Below are 27,793 nucleotides of genomic sequence, written 5' to 3' on the forward strand. Positions count from 1 at the left end.
CTATCTTATTATTATCTAGTCCTATTTTACCGATGATTCAAGTCAACAGTTTGCCTTTATATATCAAAAGTGTGAATCTAAGACGGTTCAATTATTTAAAAAATTCGAAAGAATAATTTCCGATAAAGAGCGCAGGAGTTGGACAAGTAAGTTTTGTCATCATAGCAACAATTTGTCACATGGGTAGTTGATTATAATATTATACTTTCAGACACAACGCAACGGTTTTGAAAAAAAAAAGGATCTGTTCTGATATTTTTATATTTTGCTTTTAATTATGGATGAAATTAGTAACTTAATTGAATACAATTCATTTTTTTCTTGGGTTACATGAAATTATTTTTAAAGTATCTTTTTATTTCATTTATATCCCCTAGGTGTGGCTTTCATCCCAAATACACTTATATATTTATTGTCGCTGAATATTTTTGGTTGCATTATCCATCGATGTCAACGGTAAGCATTGTTTTAAATATTAGGGAAATAAATAACATGACAAGTTTCTTACTTCAACATTCAAAAATATTTGACTGGGCACTCTCTCCGACCCAGCAAATTGTTTTATTGACTTAAGTTTTTAAAATGTTTGCAAGTAGTTACTATATTATGAATAATACCCAATTAAATTCCACAGATCCGTATATCCATGTTACTTTTATACGCTGTTCTGATAAGCTATCCCACTTTTTACCCTCGTGAAACTTAACACCAAATGACAAGCTTTCCCGTACACACCAAAATGACAGGGTTTCCCGTACACACCAAAATGACAGGGTTTCCCGTACACACCAAAATGACAGGGTTTCCCGTACACACCAAAATGACAGGGTTTCCCGTACACACCAAAATGACAGGGTTTCCCGTACACATCAAAATGACAGGGTTTCCCCGTACACACCAAAATGACAGGGTTTCCCGTACAAACAAAAATGACAGGGTTTCCTGTACACTGACAAAGCAGCTTATTTCCTATCGACAACAAAACTTACTTCATATTATGTCGATAGATTAAGACAACCTCAACTTGTCGAAGATTCTTAGACCTGAGACTTCAAATGGAAGTCTAAAGTTTGATTTTTAACTCAAGTCTGGGTCAACTTATTTTATTTATGTAACATGGAACAAAAACTCTGGCCGAATTATTTTTTAAAAAGGGATAAGACAATAGTGTATCATACCAATTGATTGGATAACGGAAGCGGACGAATTAATATACAATTAAAACTATCTTTCATTTTACTTAATTCGAGGTGTGGAGTTGAGAAATTCTCGCTTTTCCCCATGTCGTCATGACTGCACGAGGTGATGCACATTTATTTATTTAATTATAATTTAGTTAATAAAACGGTGGACGCGAAAAGCCTAATTCCAAATACGTTCCCATGCACGTATAACTTCTATTTCAAAGGGTTAGAAGGCTTTATTCACATCTCTCATCAATAGAATTAAATAAAGGACATGTCGTAAAAAGACTATCTTAGATAAAACTGCAAATGATACAAGTGTGAATTCTTTAATTCCATTTTTTTTGCAATGGTTTAATGATTCAGCAAGAGTGATTTAGCCCCATATTTTATTGTGGTTTTATATTCTAAATGTTTATAGAAGAATTGGAATCAATAATATCGTGAACATTAAGCAGCTAGAAACTAGACTATAAAATTATTAAACAAACATTAATATAACTGCTTTAAAATGAGATCAGAATACTCGCACGGAACGGTTGAGGCTATACACTTTTCATTAGCAAACAACAAAAACAATACTTTTTGTAGGATCTAGAAAAAGCCAAAAGTCTAATATCGTATTTTAGGGTTAATCAATAAATAAAGGAGAGAAACTTTTTAGATTTTCCATCAACTTACAGGCAAGACGCAATGATCATCTTTCTATTGCCCTTGCAATTGTTTTTTTCTCTCGCTGAACAAAGGTTTAAGCCCGGACCATTCATTACTGAATAAATGATATCAGAAAAAAACATAGGGAAGTATGTGTGAACTGAATGAATTGGGAGTGATGGTGCATGTCCCATTGTTAATACCTTCCACTTTTCATTTTCAGCTATGATGTATCTCACCGGTAAGTTCACGCTCCTTTTCTTTCTCATAAAAAGTATTTTTCTTATTCTCGTTTTCCTTCTCAACTTATTCACACACACACACACACAAATACACACACACAAATACACACACACATAGACACAAACACACACACACACACAAACACACACACTTACACTCACACACACACTCTCTCTCTCTCTCCATCTCTTTCTTTCCCTCCTCCCCCCCCTCTCTCTCTCTCTCTCTCTCTCTCTCTCTCTCTCCCTCTCTCTCTCTCTCCCTCCCTCTGTGTGGTTTACTGTTTCTTCCTTGACCGCTCCTCATCTCACCCTCATTTCTCTCATTGAGCTATAATTTGATATATTTTTATACAATTAAACCTATAAAGCTATTTATAATCAATCTTCTTGTCATATTGCATCCCGACTATTAATTAGTATTGACGTCTTAACATTGAGTGATCCAAATTTTCTAAACTTAATCAAATCTCCAAAGCTGTAGACATAACTTAGATAAACAAAAGGCAGCCGATTTGCAGCAACCACAAGGCTCGGACCAAAGCATACCCGGCTTCTCGCTAAAGTGATATTTCAATTTCGTTACCAATGAGCAGGACGCATTGTTTTGTAAAAAACTACTTGTCATTTAATCTGACTTTGTAACTACCCTATCACCCTAGATCATAATAAACTAGATAGCATGAAGGCACTACCATAGATGGACAATGGGTTCAGATTCCATGCTTGTCAAGTGCATTTCTAGCTGACCCCCCAATTATTTTAACATTGTCACTGATCTTAAGTTAGTTGACCATTTTATTGATACTGTGCGATTAGTAAAAAAACCCCCAAAAACCTCACAACATTCGCCAGCCGGAAGTGACATACCAACACACAAAACTATGCGCAAACTTGAACGTGTATAGTCTGACTGATACAACTTAGAACCACTCATATAAATCGCTGGCTAAAAACAATAACAAAGAGCTAAGTGACGTCAGTTTCCTTCTTTCTTGAATCGAGTAACACATTATTAACACGTTTTTGTATACATTTATTATATCACCCCCTTTATTCTTCGTTCCTATCAAAATTCGGGTCAAATATTTTGTGCGGCTTTGTGGTCTTGTGGTATAACACTCGCTTTCGGATCGGAAGGTCCTGGGTTCGAGCCTCGCGCTCGCGCATAGCTGAGTCCTTGGAAAAGGCTCTTTACTCACTTTCTCTCACCGTACTCAGGTGTAAAATGAGTACCTGGCCCTTAACAGCGTTGTCTTTGTCCGAAAAAATTGTAATATCGCCTAACAGGCGGCATGTCCCGTCCTACATGTTAAATTTTGCTATTGACCAGGGACCCCTTCTAAAGCGCTTTGAGCACATTTAGTGGATATTGCGTAATATAAAGCTCAATTAAAAATTTTAAAAATAAATATTAGTTATCTGATCAATTGATAACGTGGTGCGCAGTGTTATAATTCATCTAATTTTACCATTTTATATTCATTCATTTTCTTAGATAGGTATATGAGAATAAGGTGTTAGAATACGATTTGTAACCGCCTTGACTCGGACTCTCAACTCGGGTCAATCTAATTCCTGATACCGGCAAAAATCGTATAATATTGACAGATGACAAATTCAATATTTGCACATTTTTATTTCGATATTAATACAATGTTGACATTTGAATGACCTACTGTTAATTTCAGCTGGGTGACCGCTTTTGTAGGCATTCTTCTACTCGGTGGTTCTATTGTAGTGGTAAGTAAAACTTTATAATAGTTTATAGAGGTGAGTGACATCGACAGTAATATCCTCTGGTCAGTCGGCTTTATATAAGAAATTAGTTAAATATGACGTTCAAGGATAGAGAGTGAAAAAATCAGGAGCGGAAAGGGTAGAAGAATGTGCCAGAAGTATAGATAGAGGAGCTGAGGGTTTTTTTTGTGGTGTTGGGATATAGCACTAAACTGTGGACTCGCAGGTCTCCGGTTCGAGTTCCGCGGTGCGGCGCAAAGAAAAAGCTCTTTAGTCGCACTCTCTCGCTGCATTTAAGTGTAAAAAAATATAAAAAATTCCCTTTATTCATCCCATAGAGAGAATTTGTCTCTAGCGCCTATTTTAAGTGAAAACTGGAATAACCCAAGCGTCAGCCGCAATGCAGCGACGCAAATTGAGCTTGGGTAAGGTGATTTGCTCATGGCCACACAGCGCAGCGGCGGGTGATCGAACTCGGTACCTTTCAGGTACGAAGCAAACACCGTACCGCTGAGCCATGCTGCCCCATGAATGAGTACCTGACCAGTAACAGCGTTATCTCTGTCGAAAAAAAATATTGTAATTGCGCCTTACTGGAATCATGTCTCGTCCTATTTGTGTTGCTGTTGGCTTGTGAAACATAGTCTAACGCTCTGAGTTCATTTAGTTCATATTGTGCTATATCAAAGCTCAAGATTTAGTTTGAGATGAAGTATTTAAAGACTGGGTGGGGTTCCTAACCTCCCATAGTGAGCAGGGAGGTACATACTGTGTCTTCTATCCCAGTGTATCTGATTTCCAACATGCTTTCTGTCTTTGTCTTGGAATGAGATTACTTTTTTTTTTCCTGGCCCTGGTCGGAGTCCTGGCTGGGAGGGAAACAGTCAAATGCATAGTTATTGTTTTGGGAGATGATATTTTTAAACTTGTAAATCATCTCTCTGCTATGTATTATTATATTTGTTATTTTTAATGTGTCCGGATGAGACTTATAGGTGATCTCAAACTAAGTACATTGGTGGTATGCTCTTGGAATCTACATCTGATCCCTATTTGTTGCCAGTTCTCCTATGTCTTACTTTTTCTTGGGTGCTTCAATTGTAATTCTAGAACTTTTTACTATCCCATTTTCTTCCTTTTTACTGGCGCTGATATAACTTAAATGTGTTGCAAGCGCCGTAAAACCCTTAAAAACAAACAAAAAACAAGTATTTAAAGAGTAGGGAGATTATTTTTAAAAAATCAAAAATGATTATTGGATGGGGTAAGTTCTTCAGTGGTGGCGCTCATAAAAACATGAATATATTGCTAATTATTCAATGAGCAAATATTTTTTTGTAAAAATTCTAGCCTACGCGAAAGTATTTCTATTTTTCGTTTGTGATAATTTATTGAAAAATTACAAGATTTCTTATAAAATCAACAGGTCCCATTTTGTAGAGACATCTACGGATTAATTGCTCCTCTGTCCATCAACGGATTAGGATTAGGTAGGTTGGGGTTACATAAAATATAAGTACTATAACGCTTGATACAGAACTAATCAATTCCCGATTTATCCTTAATAAAGATTTAACTACACATGCTAATCAAAGACCAATTGGCCCAAAAACACTTTACGGATGTGGTATGATGTGATTTGATATGCTATGATATAAACTGTTTTAATTCAAATGAGAATGAGACTTCTCTGAAATACAAATGTTGTTACTTTAGTACGCACTCCACCCCCTCCTCCTTCTCCTCCTACTTCTACTTCTACTACTACTGCTGCTGCTGATACTACTACTACTACTACTACTACTACTACTACTACTACTACTACTACTACTACTACTACTACTACTACTGCTGCTGCTGCTGCCACCCCTATTACTACAATCATCACTACTACTACTACTACTACTACTACTACTACTACTACTACTACTACTACTACTACTACTGCTGCTGCTGCTACTGCTACTACTACTACTACTACTACTACTACTACTACTACTACTACTACTACTACTACTACTACTGCTACTACTACTATTACTACTACGATTACTACTACTACTACTACTACTACTACTACTACTACTACTACTACTACTACTACACTACTACTACTACTACAACCACTATTACTACTACTACTACTACTACTACTACTACTACTACTACTACTACTACTTCTACAATTACTACTACTATTACTGCTATTTTTACTACTCTTCTTACTATTATTATTACTACTACTATTAATACTACTGCTACTACTACTACTACTACTACTACTACTACTACTACTACTATTACTAATACTACTACTACTAATACTACTACTACTACTACTACTACTACTACTACTACTACTACTACTATTACTAATACTACCACTACTACTACTACTACTACTACTACTACTACTACTACTACTACTACTACTATTACTGCTGATGCTGCTACCACCCCTATTACTACTATCATCACTACTACTACTACTACTACTACTACTACTACTATTACTACTACGATACTACTACTACGATTACTACTACTACTACTACTACTACTACTACTACTACTACTACTACTACTATTACTACTACACTACTACTACTACCACTACTACTACCACTACTACTACTACTACTACTACTACTACTACTACTACTACTATACTATACTTCTACTACTACCACTATTACTACTACTACTTCTACTACTACCACTATTACTACTACTACTACTACTACTACTACTACTACGATTACTACTACTATTACTACTATTCTTACTACTATTATTACTACTAGTATTACTACTACTACTACTACTACTACTACTACTACTACTACTACTACTACTATTACTACTACTACTACTACTATTACTACTAGTACTACTACTACAAACAAAAAACAATTTAAAAACTTAAAAAACAAAACAAAACAAACAAAAACAAAAAACAACGTGCAATCAGGACCAAACAAATTCGGGGCTAACAAATTTGAGTTTTTTTGTTTTTTTTTGATTTTGTTCTTTTTTTTTTTTTTGGCGGGTTTGTAATGTTTGACTTAAAATTTTGCCATTTGTCTCAAACCACTAATTTTACTTGTTTAATACACATTTATATAAATTTCAGGTATCTAAAAAGATTTTAAAATAATTGACATTTTTAACAGAAAAAATCGACATTTCCCTATTACTTGTCTGGCACTCTCTTTTGTATCCATTCAGACAAACAGGCGCTCGCGCCCAGTCGTCAGAACTGACGAATGTCACTTCGCTTTTTATAAATGTTTTTTATTCTTTCCTCTTTCCTCCTACCGACCAGCTCTCGTAAGCTCAAGCTTGCTTCCACATGTGGGATATTTGGTGGACCATCGTCACGAGCCTGTCTATGGAAGTGCATACGCCATCACGGACAATGCCTTTTGCCTTGCTTTTGCAATAGGTAATAATGTCTGTTTCATTGGTAAAATAGATCATTTAAGTAGCAGGGCATCCTGGGTGGGGTTCCTGACCTCCCATAGTGGGCAGGGGGGGGGGGGGTACATACTGTGTCTTCTATCCCCTTATAACAGTTTTCCAACATGCTTTCTGTCTTTGTCTTGGAATGAGATTACTTGGTTTTGTCCTGGCTCTGGCCGGATACTCTGGCTGGGAGGGAAACAGTCAAATGAATAGTTAGTTTTGGGAGATATTTTTTTTCCTTGTAAATCATCTCTCTGTTATGCACTGTATTATGTATTATCTATATATTATTTGTAAACATTTGAGTGTATTCCTCTTAGTGGGGACTGTGCCTGTGTCTGGATAAGACTTTTAGGTGATCTCAGACTAAGTACATTGGTGGTATGCTCTTGGAATCTACATCTGATCCCTATTTGTTCCCAGTTCCACTTTGTCTTGCTTTCTCTTGGCTGCTTTAATTGTCATTCTAGAACTTTCTATCCCATTTTCTTCCTTTTTACTGGCGCTGATATAACCTAGATGTGTTGCAAGCGCCGTAAAACCCTTAAAAACAAACAAAATAGCAGGGCATCAGAGATTAAGAAAGTTATGTTGAAGACTTGGGTGTCCAGTCCATTGAAGCACACAAAACTGGGTCTCTTTTTCTCACAAATTAAAGCCCGAGTTACCGATTACTGTGCACAATTATCAAAATACGTGATACATTGGGCGACAGATACCTTGCATACTATCTTGATGAGATTTAAAACTTCTTGGACCAGACGCGTTCAGGTTAAATATTTAAACGAGAATGTAGTAGTAGTTTCGTATGGCTACAACTCCACGTTGAGAATGATTGAATATAGATGATGATGAGTTTGTGTGGCTATTTAAAAAATAGATTGGATGTTTGCATATCTTCAATTTTAACTTTATTGATTAGACGATTTAAGACTGGAAAACGTAACCCGAGACATTAATCTTAATCGACGTTATCAGGCTAATATATTTTTATTTAGGTGAAATAAGGGTATAGGGAAGAAAGTTGGTATACAACGTGCACATAGTTGCAGGTCTGATAACTGATTACAACTATGGGCATGATCTAATCACATTGTTGTAAGGGATAATAATTTGTGTTTTCAATCACAACAATGAGACCATTACAATTTGGGTTATCAGGCGTGTGAATAGGTACACGTCCATTTTAACCCAAACTTTGATTTTAAAATAATAATAATAATAATAATAATAATAATAATAATAATAATAATAATAATAATAATAATAATAATAATAATAATAATAATAATAAATGGCATTTATATATCGCTTTACCCCGATGTCACGGGCTCTAAGCGTAATAATTTTTTTAAAAAACCCCACAAAACACGCTGGTCAATTCTGTTCAACGTAGGCCTATAGGAAATTACCGTTCATTCATACATGTTATACTGACGTGTAATTAATGATTTTCCAATACGAACATTCAGGTCCAGGAATCAGTGGCCCCATGGTAGACAGTATCGGCTTTACTTGGTGAGTATTGCATTTATCTTGACCATTCAAATAATTGCGTTGATTAAAAATGCATCAAATCACACGATGGACTGAAAACAATCACATACGTAATCTGGTTTTTAAAAAGTTTCCTTTCCATATCGGACACAACGAAAAAATATAAATGTACAACTATCCAGCCCAATCCGCACCAATCATAAATTAAATGTCTTGTTATTTCCCTTGGTTCAAGGTAAAGAACAGTTTTTAGGCGAATTATACTGCAAGCAGATTGGTATAGTACTCGTATATAAGCAACTCCCTTTCATTTTTATTTCACAACTGTTTATATTGCCCGTCAAATGACATATTATTTTATGAGTTATATTCTTCCTTCCCTTCTAGACAGGTTCGTTGAATGATGGTACCATTATAAGCCAAACGATCAATATTTTAGAATTATACAATTTTTGATTGATACAGGACACTTATATCAATAGGAGCTTTGACTGTCGTGACGTCACCGATAGTTTGCTTACTACAGAATGTTCCTGCAAGACGAGAAGATTCTACAGAGGAAGCCGTAGAGCAGGTAAAAACTGTATTTATACCAGATGATAAAATGCTGAAAACTTATATAGCGCTATAACTCCGCCGAGATACCAGACTCGAAGCCCTTAAATGATATAAAGTGTAGTCGTGTGCATTTGAACAGAATGTGAACAAACCTGACCGGTGTTTAGCAAGGCCAATAATGGAATGGGTGTCAAAATAAACAATTACAAAAAATAAAAATCTGACCGTTTGTAGTGTTTCAAATTCAAATTGAGCTTTTATATAGCGCAATATCCACTAAAATGTGCTCAAAGCGCTTTACAAGGGGTCCCTGGTCAACAGCAACATTTAACATGTAGGACGGGACATGAAGCCTGTTAGGCGATATCGGACAAAGACAACGCTCTTAACGGCCAGGCACTCATTTTACACCTGAGTACGGTGAGAGAATGAGTAAAAAGCCTTTTCCAAGGACTCAACTATGCGCCGAGCGAGGCTAGAACCCAGGACCCTCCGATCCGAAAGCGAGTGTCATACCACTAGACCACATAGCCGCACAAGTGTTCTTACGCACTTTACATGCATTTTGATACTGCCACAGATGTGAATGATAACCGGGATATAAGCAGTGGCGAAAGTTGTAAGATTGCAAGTCCAAAAAGACTCGTATCAGGCAAGTCTATAAAATGGAATTCAACATTCATGAGCGCATTTAGCATCGCGAAAAGGTAGAAATGCACTATTTTTTTGTTCATGCAGAACCATAATCAATTCTTGCGCCATTAAAATCATGCCTTGTTTTATTTTTCAGAGCCAGTTAATTCCAAAAACAGATGAAGCCAGCAGCAACACTTACACATGATCATCACATTAAGTGAAAACAATTCGTTCGCATGTTATTTTATTGTTATTTTAATTGCTTGAAATTCAATAAATCAGCATGATACGATAATCATGAATTCAAGTGTTTCTTTCTTGTACTTGTAGCCATTCATTGCTATTTGGAAGAGTGGGTATCTCTGGTACGGCTGTGGCCACAGTGAACCATATATTATATTATGTTTTATGTAAACCGTCTAATAGGGTGACTTTACCTCAAGGGGAAACTTTGTCCCTATGGATTTTGATCGACAAAACATTTAGTTTGTACCATTCATTTCTATTTGATAACTGGGTGGGGTTCCTGACCTCCCATAGTGAAGTGGGCAGGGAGGTACATACTGCGTCTTCTATCCCCTTTTATGTTTTCCAACATGCTTTCTGTCTTTCTCTTGGAATGAGATTACTTGGTTTTGTCCTGGCCCTGGCCGGAGTCCTGGCTGGGAGGGAAATGCTTAGTTATTGTTTTGGGAGATGATATTTTTTTTCCTTGTAAATCAGCTCTCTGTTAATTATTATTATATTTGTTATTTTGAATGTATAATGTAAGCATTTGAGTGTATTACTCTTTGTTGGGTCTTGTGCTTTTGTCTTTCTTTCAAGAACTTTTTACTATCCCATTTTCTTCCTTTTTACTGGCGCTGATATAACCTAAATGTGTTGCAAGCACCGTAAAATCATTAAAAACAAACAAAGTACCTACTTTGATAGTGTGCTCTTGGAATATACATCTTTTTCATATTTTAACCAATTCACCGGTTCAGCTTACGACAATGTTTGGACAGGCGGACTGATGTTAAAACTCTCCAAAATGATTTCTTGTAGAAAGACGCTCAAACTGCTGTCTACCATGACTGGCACAAGACAATTTCATATCATACTGGGAGAACACAAAGGCAAAACACGCAAAATTAAAAATGTGGTACCACAAGGTTCAGTTTTGGCACCAACTTTCTTCAATGTTTATATCTCCATGTCAAACTGCGAAGCACTCAAACTTGGATACGATGGTGACTGGGCATTAACTGGAAAGAGATGGAAGAAGTTCTAAGTAAAGACACCACACGCCTGAAACAATATTTTGATAGGTGGTACCTAAAAATGATTACCACCAAATCAGTATCCACAAACTTCCACTTGAATAATCAAGAGGCAACAAAAGAACTGAAGATCGCAGCCGATACTCAATACTTCCCCCAGACCCCAACCCTAAATACCTCGGCATTACATTGGACAGACAACTAAATTATCGCAAACATATTGAGGGAACCGCAAATAAAATCGCAAAAAGAAACAGCCTGGTGAGAAAACTCGCAAGTACAACCTGTGGAGCCTCACCACAGGTACTGAGAACGTCTGCTTTGGCACTGTGCTATAGTGTCGGAGAATACTGTGCCCCTGTTTGGATAAGCCCACATGTAAACCGCATTGACATCCGACTAAGAGAATCAATGAGAATTATAACAAGATGTCTCAAGTCAACTCCAACTCAGTGGCTCCCAACACTGAGCGACATTGCACCACCAAGTCTTAGACGACAAGAAGCTAACCAAAGGATGCATGCAAGGATTGATGAAGCCACAGACAACATTCCCATAAAATCAATAATAAAGCAGGCACCTTCAACAACAAGACTCAAATCGAGAAGACCGTTCCACCTAACAAAAATGGCAGACTTCAGTGTGGAGGAAAACTGGAGAGAAATGTGGAACAGGGAAACACCAAGAGGAGGAAACATCATTAAAGATCCAACCAAAAGAGTGCCTGAATTCAATAACGCCAGGAAATACTGGACTTCCTCAAATCGCCTATTAACTGGACATGGCAGAACTGCATCAAATATGTGAAGATGGAAACTACGAAACAGTGATACCTGCCAGAAATGTCAGGCAGCCCCAGAGACCAGCGATCACATCGTCCTCCACCTACCCAGTCACTAAACTTGAAGGTGGCTACGAAACCGTCCTTAGGGCGGAGGAAGACTTTAGATGCTGGGTTGACGAAATAAATTTGGAGGTGTAGCCATACCTACTACTACTACCACCAATTCAGCTTTGTCTTACCTTTTCTTGGGCTCTTTAATTGTAATTCTAGAACTGTTTACTATCCCATTTGCTTCCATATTACTGGCGCTGATATCTTAATGTGTTGCAAGCGCCGTAAAACTCTTAAAAACATAACAACATAAAAGATTGCTGCTGGAATATCTTGTAATCCTACTTTGCCATTTTTCTCAGGTATGTGTAATCCAAGTGAGAATATTGTCTTTTAATAAATGATGAAGTTTTATGTACCGTCTTCCTTCTCTTACTCGCTGAAATGACTTGATATTGTCAAAACCACAGGAACTGAAAGTCACATGAAAGGAGACATTGACAGATGAGAATAAAGACTTATTCATGTATATTATATGGAACTTCATCGAGGCACTTTTAGCGACGGGGAAAAAGGAAGATGAATGATGATGGCTATATGATCTTTGGTATGGCACTCATCTTGAGATCGATAGGCCCAGGGTTAGAGTCCCCGTCAGAGCAAAGTCAAGTTCTTGGAAAACGTGTTGTTGGCGAGGGGGACCCTTGGAGCTTGTAAAGCGCTTTGAGACCGTCTAGTGGATATTGCCCTATATAAATGCTCGTTTTTTTACGGGCTACCGTTTACCCCCTTCCGCCTAAAAGACGCCAGAACAAAGTTTTAAAAGTCGAAGTTTCTTTCTAACCACTCTCCACACCACATCCATTGGACTGGTAACTTGGCATGCGAGATCTCAGGAAAAAGTACTTCTATACAGACAAGAGTCGCATCAAAAGGGAAACACGCAATTAAAATTGTTCGTTTAATGCTAAAATACCAGGGTAATTGGCTCTGCAGGACAACACATCTCAGGAACAGGTAGGATTGTCATGGAGAGAGTGACAGAAAATGAAGGATGGATGGTATAGAAGTGACGGTTAATGTTGCTTTTATGGCGTGCTGGCGGGCGGGTGACCATCATAAAGTCATCAATAATAAGGTTTACCTTATTCCTTTGTCATATGATTGTAACTAAAATGGAACGTGGGGCAATCAAAATATCAATTCAGTAAAATTCAGATGTTGGGATAGTCAAAAGATGATTGTTTTTGTTTGTTTTTAATGGTTTTACGGCGCTTGCAACACATTTAGGTTATATCAGCGCTAGTAAAAAGGAAGAAAATGGGATAGTAAAGAGTTGTAAGACATAAGGGAACTGGGAACAAATAGGGATCAGATGTAGATTCCAAGAGCATACCACCAATGCACTTGGTTTGAGATCACCTAAAAGTCTCATCCAGACACAAGCACAGGTCCCAACTAAGAGGAATACACTCAAATGTTTACCAATTATATAATATAATATGTAAACTAAACATAATACAATATATAACAGATGATTTACAAGGAAAAAAATATCATCTCCCAAAACTATAACTATACATTCGACTGTTTCCCTCCCAGCCAAGGAGCTCCGGCAAGGATCAGGGCAAAACTAAGTAATCTCATTCCAAGACAATGACAGGAAACAATTGGGAAACGGGTATGGGGGATAGAAGACAGAGCATGTACCTCCCTGCCCACTATGGGAGGTCAGGATCCCCACCCAGCAAAAGATGATTGAGTTAATGTGCTTACAAAGGCCCGGGGAAAGGAAGACAAATGAGATGTTAAAAAATGATCAAATGCTGTAATTAAAAGAGGTGAAAACACGAACACAAACCAGGATAACTTGATTTATTTTGATTACAAAGCTGCTACAATATACATTATTGCAGGAAAGTTGACATATCAAAAGCAAGGGGTTAATGCCCTGAATTCAATAAATAAGATTAACCCCGCTTCTAATGTAAAAGAAGGAAGAACCATCAAAAAGTCGTATATAAAATACATCCGATTATACATTGCATCATTTACCCCCACAAGCTTCTGAATTACTATTATATAAGAAGGAACTGATGCGAATCAAATACCCGGCAAACCAGTTTGCTCTCTCTCTCTCATACCCTCTATTTACCCATCACAAGAGACAATTTTTCAAAATGGGGTTCTCTTACTATATTCATAAAGTATTCTGACAGTCGTGAAAAACACTTTTTGAATTTTGAAACTCCATACTCACATAAGGAAATGAGAGCAAATTGATTTTTCATATTATGTTTAAACTTTGAGCCCGTGTGACTAAACACCAAAACGATTTTCCATTCTTGTTATTAAACATTAATGTTTAAAGCACAGAAAGGTCTGGGTGGGGTTCCTGACCTCCCATAGTGGGAAGGGAGATCACTTTCTTCTATGCCCTTATATCTGTTTTCTAAGTTGCTTTCTGTCTTTCTCTTGGAATGAGATTACTGGGTTTTGTCCTAGCCCAGACCAGAGTCCTCGACTGGGAGGGAAACAGTCAAATGTACAGTGTTAGTTTAGGGAGGTAATATTTTTCCCCTTGTTCCCTTTGTAAATCATCTCTGATATCCTACTGTTGTATAATGTAATCATTTGAATGTGCTCCTCTACCTACGTGAGATCCTGTGCTTGTATCTGGATGGGATTTTTAGGTCATCTCAAAATATGCAAAATGATAGTAAACTCTTGGAATCTACATTTGTTCCATATTTGAATAATTCCCCTTTTATTTTCTTGTATGCTTTTCATTGTAAATCTAGAATATTTGACTGTCCCATTTCTTCCTTTTTACTGAGCGCAAGTGATCTAAATGTGTCGCAAGCCCCGTAAAACTCTTAAAAACAAAACAAAGCATAGCCTCTAGAAAGTTAACGATAAAAAAGGTTTTGACGATACATATTTTTAATGGTCTGCAGCCGTTCGAAATTTTTAAAAATCAACAAAACAGTCGCAAAAGTAATTGTGAGGAGATCTGGCAAAACCCGTGCGAGTTAGTTTCGAGATACGAGCGAATAAAGGTGAAATTGTTATCTGTATGATTTTTATTTTTTACTTAATCGTTTTTATTAGACATCCTACTACATTTTCACGAAAGAGTAGCCCATGTCAAGCTGATAAATAATTTAATTTGATATTTTTGTGACTTCTATCGATACGAAATAACTCGAAATTGACCTAAAATCTACCTCTGATCTGGTGTAGAATATTTCAATTCAGCGCTGAAGGACGAAGACCGATCATATTACTTATCATTCTTTTTGTCATTGTTCACTCTTTTGAATACAATAAGTGCGCATGAAAGCAAACTACCACCGAGTCAGTAAAACAACGGCGCACATGCATGAACAAAACGAAAAGTGCAATAGTCCCCCCACATTCCATTTAAATTCTTGTGTGAACTATTGTGTGATCAATAAAGTCAAAAGGCTGGTCGCATTTTTCTTTCAATTTTGTATCATAATTTACAATATCTAGAAGTCAATATCAATATCTGATAACAAAAATAAAAATCACAAACGTTGTAACTATGAGCTCTGAGAGAGCAATCGGACAGCGAGGATGAAGCCGCACACTACATTAACCTCCTCCTCCTCCTGAAGTTAAGAAAGGCAAAAAAAGTGCCTTGTGTTACAGAAGGGCTTTATCTTTATTATTGAGTATGAATGCTATAGTGATGATGGTGTATGTAACTGTATTTTAAACAATTTGTAAAAAAATTGTATGTCTTATCTTTAAAAGTAATTTTCTCCGATTAAATTTTTTTAGCACACCCCCTCCCTTCACTTGTGACTAACTTGGGGCCCAAATTAAGATAATTACAAAATTCAAGCTGCATTTTGTTCAGAATTTGTGACTCAATTAAAAAATGTAATAATACGGGATTTCAAATTCCCCCGACTTCCGATAGGTTTTGCCAGATCACCTTAAAGATATTTTAGTCACCAGCATCACGAAATATATTCTACATGCAAAATACAGAGCAAGAAGGTGCTTTTCAACATTGAAATGATTACACCAAGGAGAAAAGTTTTCCGACAGTGACTTTAAAAAAAGGCTGAATGTAAAATAATCCATTCTGACACTGATGCAGACAGGCAAATTGTCAAGCGAAAACTAGCATCGGCAAAGATTTACCTACTAATTTGGTTGCTGACGACAGACCTTTAGGTCCTTTTTCATTACTATTACTATCATTGTGAATCAAATAACCACTCTATTTAGTTAGCTCTAGACACCTGACCCCAAAAGGGAAAAAAAGAAAAATATGGAACATTAGTATTAAACAAGCATTTTAAGCAATAGAAATTTCATCTATCTTTTCTGTCATGCTTTATGGTTAAACTGAATCATAAAGAGATGTTTCAAATGCTGCTGTCATTTTCTCTCGTGTCAGCACTAAAGAAATACAATCCAGCGAGCGGAGAATCAACAATGTATTATATTTTTAAAATTTATCTTTCCAAAAAAGACAACCCCTGAAGGTAAGAGGAAAATGAGAACTGATTGGAGAACAAAAACTGACTTCATTTTAAAAACCAGCGACCCAATTCCACTTCAAAACCACTCTTAAACTCAATGCAACTTAATAAAAAGAGTCATACCCCATTCCAAATACATTACCAAAAACTTTGTCTAGCGTAGGTAGTATCCATAGTTTTGTATTCAATTTTTATAGTTCAGGTATCCAGTATCAATTGATGGAAACCGCATACCAAATCCTCTTTGTTTTTATGTTTTTAAGGGTTTTACGGCGCTTGCAACACATTTAGGTTATATCAGCGCCAGTAAAAAGGAAGAAAATGGGATAGTAAAAAGTTCTAGAATTACAATTAGAGCACAAAAGAAAAGGTAAGACAAAGGGGAATTGGTTCAAATAGGGAACAGATGTAGATTCCAAGAGCACACCGTCAAAGTACTTAGTTTGAGATCACCTAAAACTAAAAGTCTCATCCATACACAAGCACAGGTCCCAACTAAGAGGAATACACTCAAATGTTTACAAATCATATAATCTAATATGTAAACTAAACATAATACAATGCATAACAGAGAGATGATTTACAAGGAAAAAAATATCATCTCCCAAAACTATAACTATAGATTTGACTATTTCCCTCTCAGCCAAGGACTCCGACCCAAGTCATTCCAAGACAAAGACAGAAAGCAATTGAAAAACAGATAAGAGGGGATAGAAGACACAGCAAGTACCTCCCTGCCCGCTATAGGAGGTAGGAACCCCACCCAGCCAAATCCTCTTTCTTGGCGTGTTCAGGATCAAAGACATCATAGTGAGACCCGTATCAAAATAGTGCTATCGCTCACAACAAATTATGTTACGCATGTCTCGATAAAGGAGAAGTGGCATTTCGGTACTTTTTTTTATGGGCGTATGGCCGCTTATGTGAGCTGTAAATGTTTTGGGCTGAAATATATATTCAAACAAGCTAGACCCAAAAGTAATGTGGATATCTTGAATCAAATCATTGAGTCAATAAGAGATGTATAAAAAACTTATATGACAAATCAAGGTGCAAGCACTGGTGTAAGATAACGATCTGAAAATGAAACAGTACCAGAAAGCAGTTACGCTTTCAACACATAAGTAAAAAGGAAGAAAAATGGATAGTAAAAAAGTTCTAGAATAACAATTAAAGCACACAAGAAAAGGTAAGACAAAGGGGAATTGGCTGAAATAGGGAACAGATGTAGATTCCAAGAGCACACCATCAAAGTACTTAGTTTGCGATTACCTAAAAGTCTCATCCGGACACAAGCCCAGACCCCCACTAAGAGGAACACACTCAAATGTTTACATTTTACATTCAAAATAACAAATATAACAATACAAACCACAGAGATGATTTACAAGGGACAAATATAATCTCACAAAACAATAACTATACATTTGACTGTCTCCCTCCCAGCCAAGGACTCCAGTCAGGGGCAGGACAAAACTAAGTAATCTCATTCCAAGACAAAGACAGAAAGCATATTGGAAAACAGATACGGTGGGATAGAAGACAGAACAAGTACCTCCCTGCCCATTATGGGAGGTCAGGAACCCCACCCAGTGTTGTGGTGTGAAAGATGCGCAAGAGATTTTAACAGCAAAAAGGAAGTGGCGGCGTTGGCATCAATATACAGGAAACTGTTAGACTGGTGAACGACGGCGATGCGGGTTGGAGCGATATAATCGATTTTAGAAGGCAGAAGATCGGAAGGGGGGTCCCCATCTACACCTAGAACGTAACCTACAGCATTCATCAATTAAAGTGAGGTAAGAAACGTACAAGTTATTTCGGCTGTTTTGGAAACATCATTTGCAAATAGAGGCGGTAAATTGGTACAACGTGTCACCACGACAGGGTATGAGCTCGGATTGTGTGCCACATCGAGCTATATTTCGCTATGATGGAGAGATCCCGTTGGTTTAGTAGAAGAAGGTGACGATGAGATTGAGAAATGTAGGATCATTGTGGGAGACCCGAGTCTGGGTGAAGCCCCCCCCCCCCCCCCCCCCAATGCCAGGTATGTGACACAGTGGAACAAGGGCGTAGTTACGGGTGTGAATCCGGTGAATAATGTTGAAGAGAGTGGAGTGCCTCGTCGTGTGCTGGATGTGCTCTTTGAGATTGACAACAGTGGCGACGAAGGAGATGGTGAAATGCCGGGCCGGGATGATGAGCAGGAAGATGATGGATTTGTTTTGTTTGTTTTTAAGGGTTTTACGGCGCTTGCAACACATTTAGGTTATATCAGCGCCAGTAAAAAGGAAGAAAATGGGATAGTAAAAAGTTCTAGAATTACAATTAAAGCACTCAAGAGAAAGTAAGACAAAGGGGAACTGGGAACAAATAGGGATCAGATGTAAATTCCAAGAGCATACCACCAATGTACTTAGTTTGAGATCACCTATAAGTCTTATCCAGACACAAGCACAAAATCCAACAAAGAGGAACACACTCAAATACTTACATTATACATTTAAAATAACACATACAATAATACATAACAGAAAGATGATTTACAAGGAAAAAATTATCATCTCCCAAAACAATAACTATGCATTTGACCGTTTCCCTCCCAGCCAGGACTCCGACTAGGGCCAGGAAAAAAACAAGTAATTTCATTCCAAGACAAAGATAGAAAGCATGTTGGAAAACAAATATAAGGGGATAGAAGACACAGTATGTACCTCCCTGCCCGCTATGGGAGGTCAGGATCCCCACCCAGATGATGGATTTGATCAGGAGGATGAGGTGCACGAGGCTGTTCGGCAACGCCCTGTCAGAACGCGGCATGTGCGTTTTCGTATGCACTTTGGTTTTCTGTTGCCTTGTGGCCGTTATGTGATATTGGACCAGTCAGAGGAAGCAAGTGAGGTTGGTACGCCAGATGGGGGCAGCCAGGTCAGTCCATTCATTATTTAGCTACAATATTCTTTGCCAACTCGACAAGATTGTATACACGAATTTCGACAACTGTATTCAAGTGATTCTATGAGAAATATTAAACTAAGGAACTTTTAATAGCAAAAAGGAAGTAGCGGCGTTGGCATCAATATTACAGGAAACTGTTAGACTGGTAAACGGAGGCGATGTGGGTTGGAGCGATATAGTCCATTTTAGGAGGCAGAGATCGGAAGGGTGGGGGGGATCTACACCTAGAACGTAACGGGCATCTACACCTAGAACGTAACCTACAGCATTCGTCAATTAAAGTGAGGTAAGAAACGGACAAAAAGGTAATTCATTTCTCATAAGGTGACGTGAAAAAAAAAGGGAAACAGCACTTTTTATGTTACTGCATTCCGAAGCACACAAACCAGAAATTCCGTTTTGTCTTCTTCGACAACCTTCATTTTCTTTATTTTACCGTGAGACAAGATTCGATGACGTCATTTTCTTTATCTAATTTAATACTATTACACTCAGAGATATGTAACCCGTCTAACAGGCTAACATGTTTTGTGTGGTTGTGGTGTTATTTTTGTTGTTGTTTGAAGTTAATGAACGGAAGGAGGTCGGTGTGACGCGAAAGACAAACGGAAGCAGTGGAGGTAATTGTGTTGTCAAGGAGAGGAGACGGGAGAGCAGTTGGAGACGTAACAATTCGTGGTTGATTATTGTGGACGTTTTTGTGTACATTTTGTTTTTCTGTTGTGTCGTGGCCGTTTATGATTGGACCAGTCGGAGGAAGCAAGTGAGGGCAATACGTTCGACGGGAGCAGCCAGGTCAGTCCATTTATTAGTCATTATTTAACTACAAGCTATTTCGGCTTATTAGAATTCACCAAAGATGGCTGGGTTAGAAAAAGTTATAAAGCCATTTACAGGGGATGGAGATGAGATCGCCTGGCTCTCAAAAGTGACATTGATAGCATCGCTCTCAGAATATCAAAGAGGCGGATCTGGTGAAGCTGATACCAATGTATCTTGAAGGGGGAAGCGTTTGCTGTCTACTTAGAGATGCCAGAAGATGTCAGGAAGGATGTCGGTAAACTTAAAAAAGGACTACTGAAAGCATTTTCAGACAGCCCATTTGTAGCATCGAGAAGTTGAAATCACTACGATGGAGTGGGGAGCCAATCGATATCTATGCTACAGAACTGCGGAAGCTGGCAAGGAAAAGCGGATTTGTGGGGGCAGCAATGGAGCGTGTAGTGTGACTGGCTCTTGTCAATGGAGTTCCCGAAAAAGTGTCGATGGAGCTACAACAGGTCGAGTCAGCAGATAGTGTGCCAGTAGCGGATCTTTTGGATAAGGCGAGGATTCTCATGTCTCAAGAGGTCGGAGCGGGAGTGACTGCTGGGGCGGTGAGTGCAGGAGCAGGCGTTGGCAGCAAGAACAGCGAGCGATCTCTTCACGCGGCGCATTTGCCTTCTTAATGAAACGATTTGCCAACGTTGGCTCAACGAGATAGAGGATGGTAGGGAGAAACGCAACATGACCTGTCTGGCATGAAGGTTTAATGGGCGGGACGAAATGATGAAGACATCACTTGTACATTTTGGCAGTTCATCACGGAGCATCAAGACTGTAAATCTCTCACAATTTGGCCTGATAACAGCAAGCCAAAATAAGAATTGGACTATTTTAGTTTTATTGACTGCTGTCAACGAAGTAGAAGAGCTTAATGTTAAAAGGATTGTATTGAAATAATTCGAAAGGGGCCATACTTTTATGTCCGCCGATTCTGCACATGCTGAAATAGAACAACAAATGAGAAATAAAAAGCAAAATTTTGACTTTAGGGTCTTGATTAATTGTGTCAACTCATGCAAGGCACATGTGATGGAACCAATATATTTTAGACAGTAGTTTAGTGGAACTAGTCAATATAAGCTTAGGCAGTCGCATAATTGGCCGAGTTTAGGCGAGATTCTCGAAAACTTCATTACAAAAAGTCTCATAACATGGAATTTTCATCGTTTTCATTTTTGAAAAAAAAAGGATTTCGTATTGTCTGAGAAGCCAACTCACAATCAGTCGAGAGGTGTTTATCTGGATGAAAAAGAAAACATACTGAAGAAGAATCCTGCCCGAGAATCGTCGTGCAGTTTGGCGTGAACTAATAGTTTCTGATACAATGGACTATTTGATTTCATAGACATCTTTGGGCATTTCGGAGAAAGAACTTGTTTTGTTTCCACTTTCTTTCCTTCATTTTTATGTTATATTTATTCAAAATGATCGCGAAACAATCAAAATCAATATAAATCATTTTCTTACGCAATGTTGTGTGTTGATATGTTTCAGTAAGAGTCCGTATTTTGATGGTCTCTGATTTCGTACAGTAATTTCATGATCAATAGGATTTATAGATACAAATACAGTGTGTTTTTAAAAAATTATTATTGGCACATTTCATATTTGAACAACCTGAGAGCTATGTAAGGTTTCATCAAACGTTTTTTTTTGGCCATATGTGTAGAATTTATTCAAGTTATGATTGATATAAATTTTAACACTGTGCGTCCTTTGATAGCTGAGATATGACGTCATCGGTAGAAAAGTGTAATTTTGACATGAAGAATGAGTCCTTCAGAGCCATAAGGCCCATGCAGACGGAGTCTATCCTAGTTCCTATAGTGTAAAACGGACAGTAGCAATTGCTTGCTAACCTTAGGAAAGGACGCTAGTCAATCGCAAAAGTACTTTCCGCCAGATCTAACATACCTAGCTACCCAATCACTACGTAGTGAACAGGGGAGTCAGAAAATATATCTCGACTGCACCCGGGACCGATCTCGGTCCCTTTGATTGAGAAGCGAGTGCTCTACCAACTGAGCTATCGGGACCCCCAATTTCGACATTAAAAGTAATTTATTTCGGCTTTGTCCGACATGATTCTTGAAAGTTTATTTCACTTAACATGCCAATCTAACTAAGCATATCAACTTGGGTCATTGCCTTGACACTGTAACATTATTTTGTATATGATATGACGCCATCACTGATTGAACTGATGCAATGATGGGAATTCTTGGTGACGGCAGTTTTTATGAAAACAAAACAATGAGAAGACAAAATGGCTGAAAACAATGAGAAAGCTGTGGTTTCTATGCCTATGGTATCATGAAAATGAATCTTCTTCTTCTTCTTCGTTCCCGTCACGTCACATGGTCAGTCCGGTCTGGTGAATGAAGCCCACAGTGGTTCTGAGGTCGTCCTCACTGCCGCACAGCTTCTTTGAGTATGGGGTTGGGTCAGGCCAGAAGTTCCTTCTCAACTGGTTGTATCTTGGACATTCCATTAGGACACGATGTCCAATTTCATTTTCAAGTCCGCAGTCACATTGTCCAGAGGCACCTGCTCTGGACATCCTCCACATATGTTCCTTTAACTGGTTGTGTCCAGTTCTCAGTCTGAAGATGATGACCTGTTCCTTTCCGTCGAGCACCTTGATTGGGTCATTCATGTTGTATTCTGGGTGCTTCTCTCTCCATCTCTGAGACTGGATAAATTTGGCCATTTTGTTAATTTCTCCTGTTGAGTACGTTGGGGAGGGTTGCTGCATGCGACTGCCTGCCTTTGCCAATTGGTCAGCGATCTGATTTCCAAGTATCCCACAGTGTCCTGGAAACCACTGCAGTACAATGTTGGTAAACTTGCTTAGCTTCATGAGGTCTTCCACCAAGGCGTCTATATCATCCGCAAAAGACATCATTATATCCTCCATAAGTTTCTTAGCATCTGTTAAAATGAATCAAAAACTCGTGTGAGGAGGGAATTTACGCAACAATTAGGGGGAAAAAACCCAGCTAGGAACATAACTCTAGCTGGTACTGGTATAACAACTTTAAATAATAATAATAATAATAATCTTTATTGTCCAAATTAAAGGCAATTCATGTGAGGTAAACAATGCTCAGTTTGGTTCATGGTATGAACATCAACACATTTACAAATACAGACACAGCCATACACGAACATACACGCTTGCACATTGTTTCTACACGTGTATACAAAAGAAATGAGCGTACATACAAACACATATACATACATACATACATACATACATACATACATACATACATGCAGACATACATACAAACCAGCATATCATCGTATATGCATGCCTACATTCATACATACATACATACATACATACATACATACATACATACATACATACATACATACATACATACATATATACATACACACAGACACACACACAGACAGATAGAACGATACGATATATTTGCTGGGACAGCAGATAACCATATTATAAATATAGTGTCTTATATTAAGAAGAAGATGGCAATGATTGTGATGATGATGATGATGATGATGATGATGATGATGATGATGATGACTACGATAATGATGATGATGATGATGATGATGATGATGATGATGATGATAACGACGGCGGCAATGTCGATGATGATGATTCACGACACTGCTTCTCGTTATTTTCATTGGTTGTCTCATTTTTCCACAGAAGATTTGTTAATTAATTTTATGGCGGTTGGAATGAAGGTTGTCTTATGTCGATTTGTCCGACATTTTGCTTCTAGATACCGTCTTCCGGAGCGCAGAAGTTGGAATTTTTCGTTCAGCGGATGCCTCTTTTCGTTGATAATGTTAAAAGATTTCTTCTCAACTGCATTAATATAAGTTGTGTCAAGGCTTCTAAGGTCTGTGTTAATTATTTTTGAAGCCTCTCTGAGGGTTCTATGTAGTTTGGATTTTTCTTTTGTTCCACAGCTTCCATACCACGTTGTGATGCCAAACGAAACGATACTCAATATTAATGACTTGTAGATTTGTATCATGGTCTTTCTGTTCACATTGAAAGACCTTAATTTTCTGAGTATATACAAGCGCTGGTTACATTTTTTGATGACATTGTTGGTGTGCGATTCAAATCTTAGACTGTTATCTATAATTACACCAAGGTATTTAAACGTTTCGACAGTTTCAACCGCCTGATTGTTAATTTTTGTTATTTGTCTTGCTCTTTTTCCTATTTTTCTGTGATCAAACAGTTGTTCCTTTGTTTTTGTTACATTGAGCTCTAGACAGTTATCGGCACACCATTTGCTGAATTTACTAACTTGCTCAGTGTATTTAAATTCGGAGACGGAATCATTGAGCAGGCCGAGTATTGCGGTGTCATCAGCATACTTGATGAGTTGGCAGTTATCAAAGCTAGCCACACAATCGTTTGTATAGAGGATGTAAAGTAGAGGTGAGCTTACACACCCTTGTGGGCATCCGTTTGAAAGAGTTTTTACTGATGATATATTTGAGCCTACTCTGACATGTTGGGGGCGATCGATGAGAAAGTTGTTATACCAGTTGATGAGGTAATGGGGAAGGTTTAGAGCATGCAGTTTACTAATTAATATGTTGGTTTTCATGGCATTAAAGGCAGACGAAAAATCGACGTATAGGATTCGGCAGTAGTTGGCGGGTGAAACATCCAAGTGATTTGATATTGAATGCATCACTGTGAGGAGTGCGTCTTCCACACTAAGATTTTGTTGGTAGGCAAACTGATATGGATCAAGTATGTGTTGGTCATATATAAATTGCAACAGCTCTCTTTTCAGAATCTTTTCCAGACATTTCATAATAATTGATGTTAAAGCAACAGGTCTATAATCATTCAGCTGAGTTGGTGGATTCTTTTTGGGTACTGGAATTATAGTCGATGTTTTCCATATAATTGGGATTTTCTGTTCATCTATTGAACGTTGGAAAATAGGCAAGAAAGGGACAGCTAGTTGGTTGTTACAGTTTGAAATGAGTTCCCCACTAAGTCCATCTGGACCTGAACAGGTTCAGTCACCGGAGCAGTACCAAGAGGAAGCAAACCGCTCTCAGAAGGCATATTCAATGAAATCTGTATCTTATTCCATGAAACACCAAGGCAGTCATTGAGGCAGGCTACAACATTAGTCGCCCGAAATAAATTGACATTCCAAGATTTTTCTTCAAAATACGTGCGAAATATTTAGTTGTCGATCTGGTTCTTAAGTAATGTATTTATGTTTTTATTGTTGTTGGCTGAAGAAGGGTTTTGAGCCCAAAACGTTCCGTGTTTGGTATTTGTTTTTTTTTGAAGGTGTTATATTCAGTTTTGTTTATCACTTCTTACACTCCACAGCTTCCAGCAGCTTGGTATCACAATCACTTAAGGAATGCTTACTACCAGCTTCAATTATCCCGGAAATTGGCAACCCCGAGGTGGAGGATTTCTCTTCAGTAATTTCAATGCCTATACCACAGGTGAAGAAGAATCTATATAAACCCTAATACTACCAGAACGTTTTCGGATAGTCATATTCCTATTCTTATGCTTAGTGGAAATATATAACATTACGCTTTGGTGGAAACGTTTATGTTTGTTTTTATATTATAAGGGCTTTACGGCGCTTGCGACAACATTTAGGTCATTTCAGAGCCAGTAAAAAAAGAAGAAAATGGGACAGTCAAAAAATTCTAGATATACAATTAAAAGAACGCAAGTAAAGTAAGACAAATGGGAATGGCACAATTAGCAATTAGGGAACAGATGTAGATTACAAGAAATAGAGAGATGATTTACAAGAGAAAAAAATAATCTCCCAAAACCTTAACTTTTCATTTGACTGCTTCCCTCAGAGCCATGGACTCCGATAAGGGAAAGGACAAAACCAAGTAATCTCATTCCAAGGCAATGAAAAAAGCAAGTTGGAAAACAGACATAGGGGTATAGAAGTAGAAGAAAGTAAGTGGCCTCCTTGCCCAAGATGGGAGATTCCGGATTTGGATGAAAAGACAATACATACAAAAGGGCTGTGCTGCCTTTTGGTTCTAATCTATCATTTTTCTATTTTAAAATGTAAATTATTGGACATTTTGTGAAAAGTCAATCGTATAATTGCATTTTTGGATGATTTTCTATTATGTGGCAGTAAAGAAAACATTATTGATAAAAAAGAAATTGTATTACAAGAATTAGAATTACATAAATTTAGCTTCATTATAAACGTTGAGAAGTCAAATCTTTCTCCCCCTAATAGAATCAAATACGTTTGCTATGTTATTGAAACCAACAGTCTTGAAAATAAAATAAACTTAAGCATTAAAAAAAAATCGTATTTCTAAAGTTTAGAAAGATATTAAAAGAGTTCTATAAGTTGACCATGCATCAGCTTGGCTCGTACCACAGACTACTAGGAGTCCCGTGTAATCTGTGGCTCGTACAGCTGGTCAGTTGGTTTCAATGACAAACGCAATGAGCCCAACAAAACTATTTCTTGCAGGGGGATAAAAGTTGTCAACTGCGCTCTCTTTTCATTATTCACAGCAAAATGTGTAGAGTCAATTTTGATGTCAGTTCCATAATAGTTTCTCCCCCCCCCCGCCCCATCTACTCTCTATATAAAATGTGTAAGTACATCACATATGTCTTTGGCCGTGGAAACTCTAATACAGAAAAGGGTTAATTCTCACTTTGAAATGGTCGCAAAAGTATTCAGACTCCACATTTTTGTTTTTTTTGTTTTTTTGTTTTTAGAGTTTTACGGCGCTTGCAACACATTTAGGTCATATCAGCGCCAGTAAAAAGGAAGAAAATGGATAGTAAAAAGTTCTAGAATTACAATTAAAGCACCCAAGAAAAGGTAAGACAAAGGGGAACTGGGAACAAATAGGGATCAGATGTAGATTCCAAGAGCATACCACCAATGTACTTGGTTTGAGTTCACCTATAAGTCTCATCCGGACACGGCCACAAAATCCAACAGAGAGGAATACAATCAAATGGTTACATTATACACTGAAAATAACAAATTAATATAATAATACATAACAGAGAGATGATTTACAAGGAAAAAAAAATCATCTCTCAAAACAATAACTATGCATTTGACTGTTTCCCTCCCAGCCAAGACTCGAACCTGGGCCAGAATAAAATCAAGTAATCTCATTCCAAGACAAAGACAGAAAGCATGTTGGACAACAGATATAAGGGGATAGACGACACAGTATGGACCTCCCTGCCCGCTATGGGAGGTCAGGATCCCCACCCAGAGACTCCACATTTCAAAAATATTTAAAATACATGTATAATTATCTAAAAAGCGAATTAGACTCAATGACAACGATACAAAAATATATTACAATCTAAATATGTAAGCTTTAAGTAATCAATCTGTGATATCTAGTAGACCTCACCATG

General features: G+C 37.7%; 1 protein-coding gene across 2 annotated transcripts in view; it reads left to right on the top strand.

Moving 5' to 3' along the window:
• Positions 1 to 27,793, top strand: part of LOC144966404 (synaptic vesicular amine transporter-like) — a 96,906-nt gene that overhangs the window by 26,582 nt on the left and 42,531 nt on the right. For both annotated transcript variants that reach the window (XM_078902813.1, XM_078902814.1), the window contains 8 exons: positions 378 to 456; positions 2,062 to 2,079; positions 3,772 to 3,823; positions 5,247 to 5,310; positions 7,146 to 7,265; positions 8,758 to 8,803; positions 9,248 to 9,356; positions 10,131 to 10,279. In XM_078902813.1, the coding sequence (XP_078758939.1) occupies positions 378 to 456; positions 2,062 to 2,079; positions 3,772 to 3,823; positions 5,247 to 5,310; positions 7,146 to 7,265; positions 8,758 to 8,803; positions 9,248 to 9,356; positions 10,131 to 10,181 (539 nt within the window). In that variant the 3' untranslated portion in view covers positions 10,182 to 10,279. The remainder of the gene's footprint in view (positions 1 to 377; positions 457 to 2,061; positions 2,080 to 3,771; positions 3,824 to 5,246; positions 5,311 to 7,145; positions 7,266 to 8,757; positions 8,804 to 9,247; positions 9,357 to 10,130; positions 10,280 to 27,793) is intronic.

The sequence above is a fragment of the Berghia stephanieae genome, chromosome 2, assembly GCF_034508935.2.
Source record: "Berghia stephanieae isolate SIO BIC M18660-M18661 chromosome 2, UCSD_Bste_1.3, whole genome shotgun sequence".
Taxonomy (NCBI): domain Eukaryota; kingdom Metazoa; phylum Mollusca; class Gastropoda; order Nudibranchia; family Aeolidiidae; genus Berghia; species Berghia stephanieae.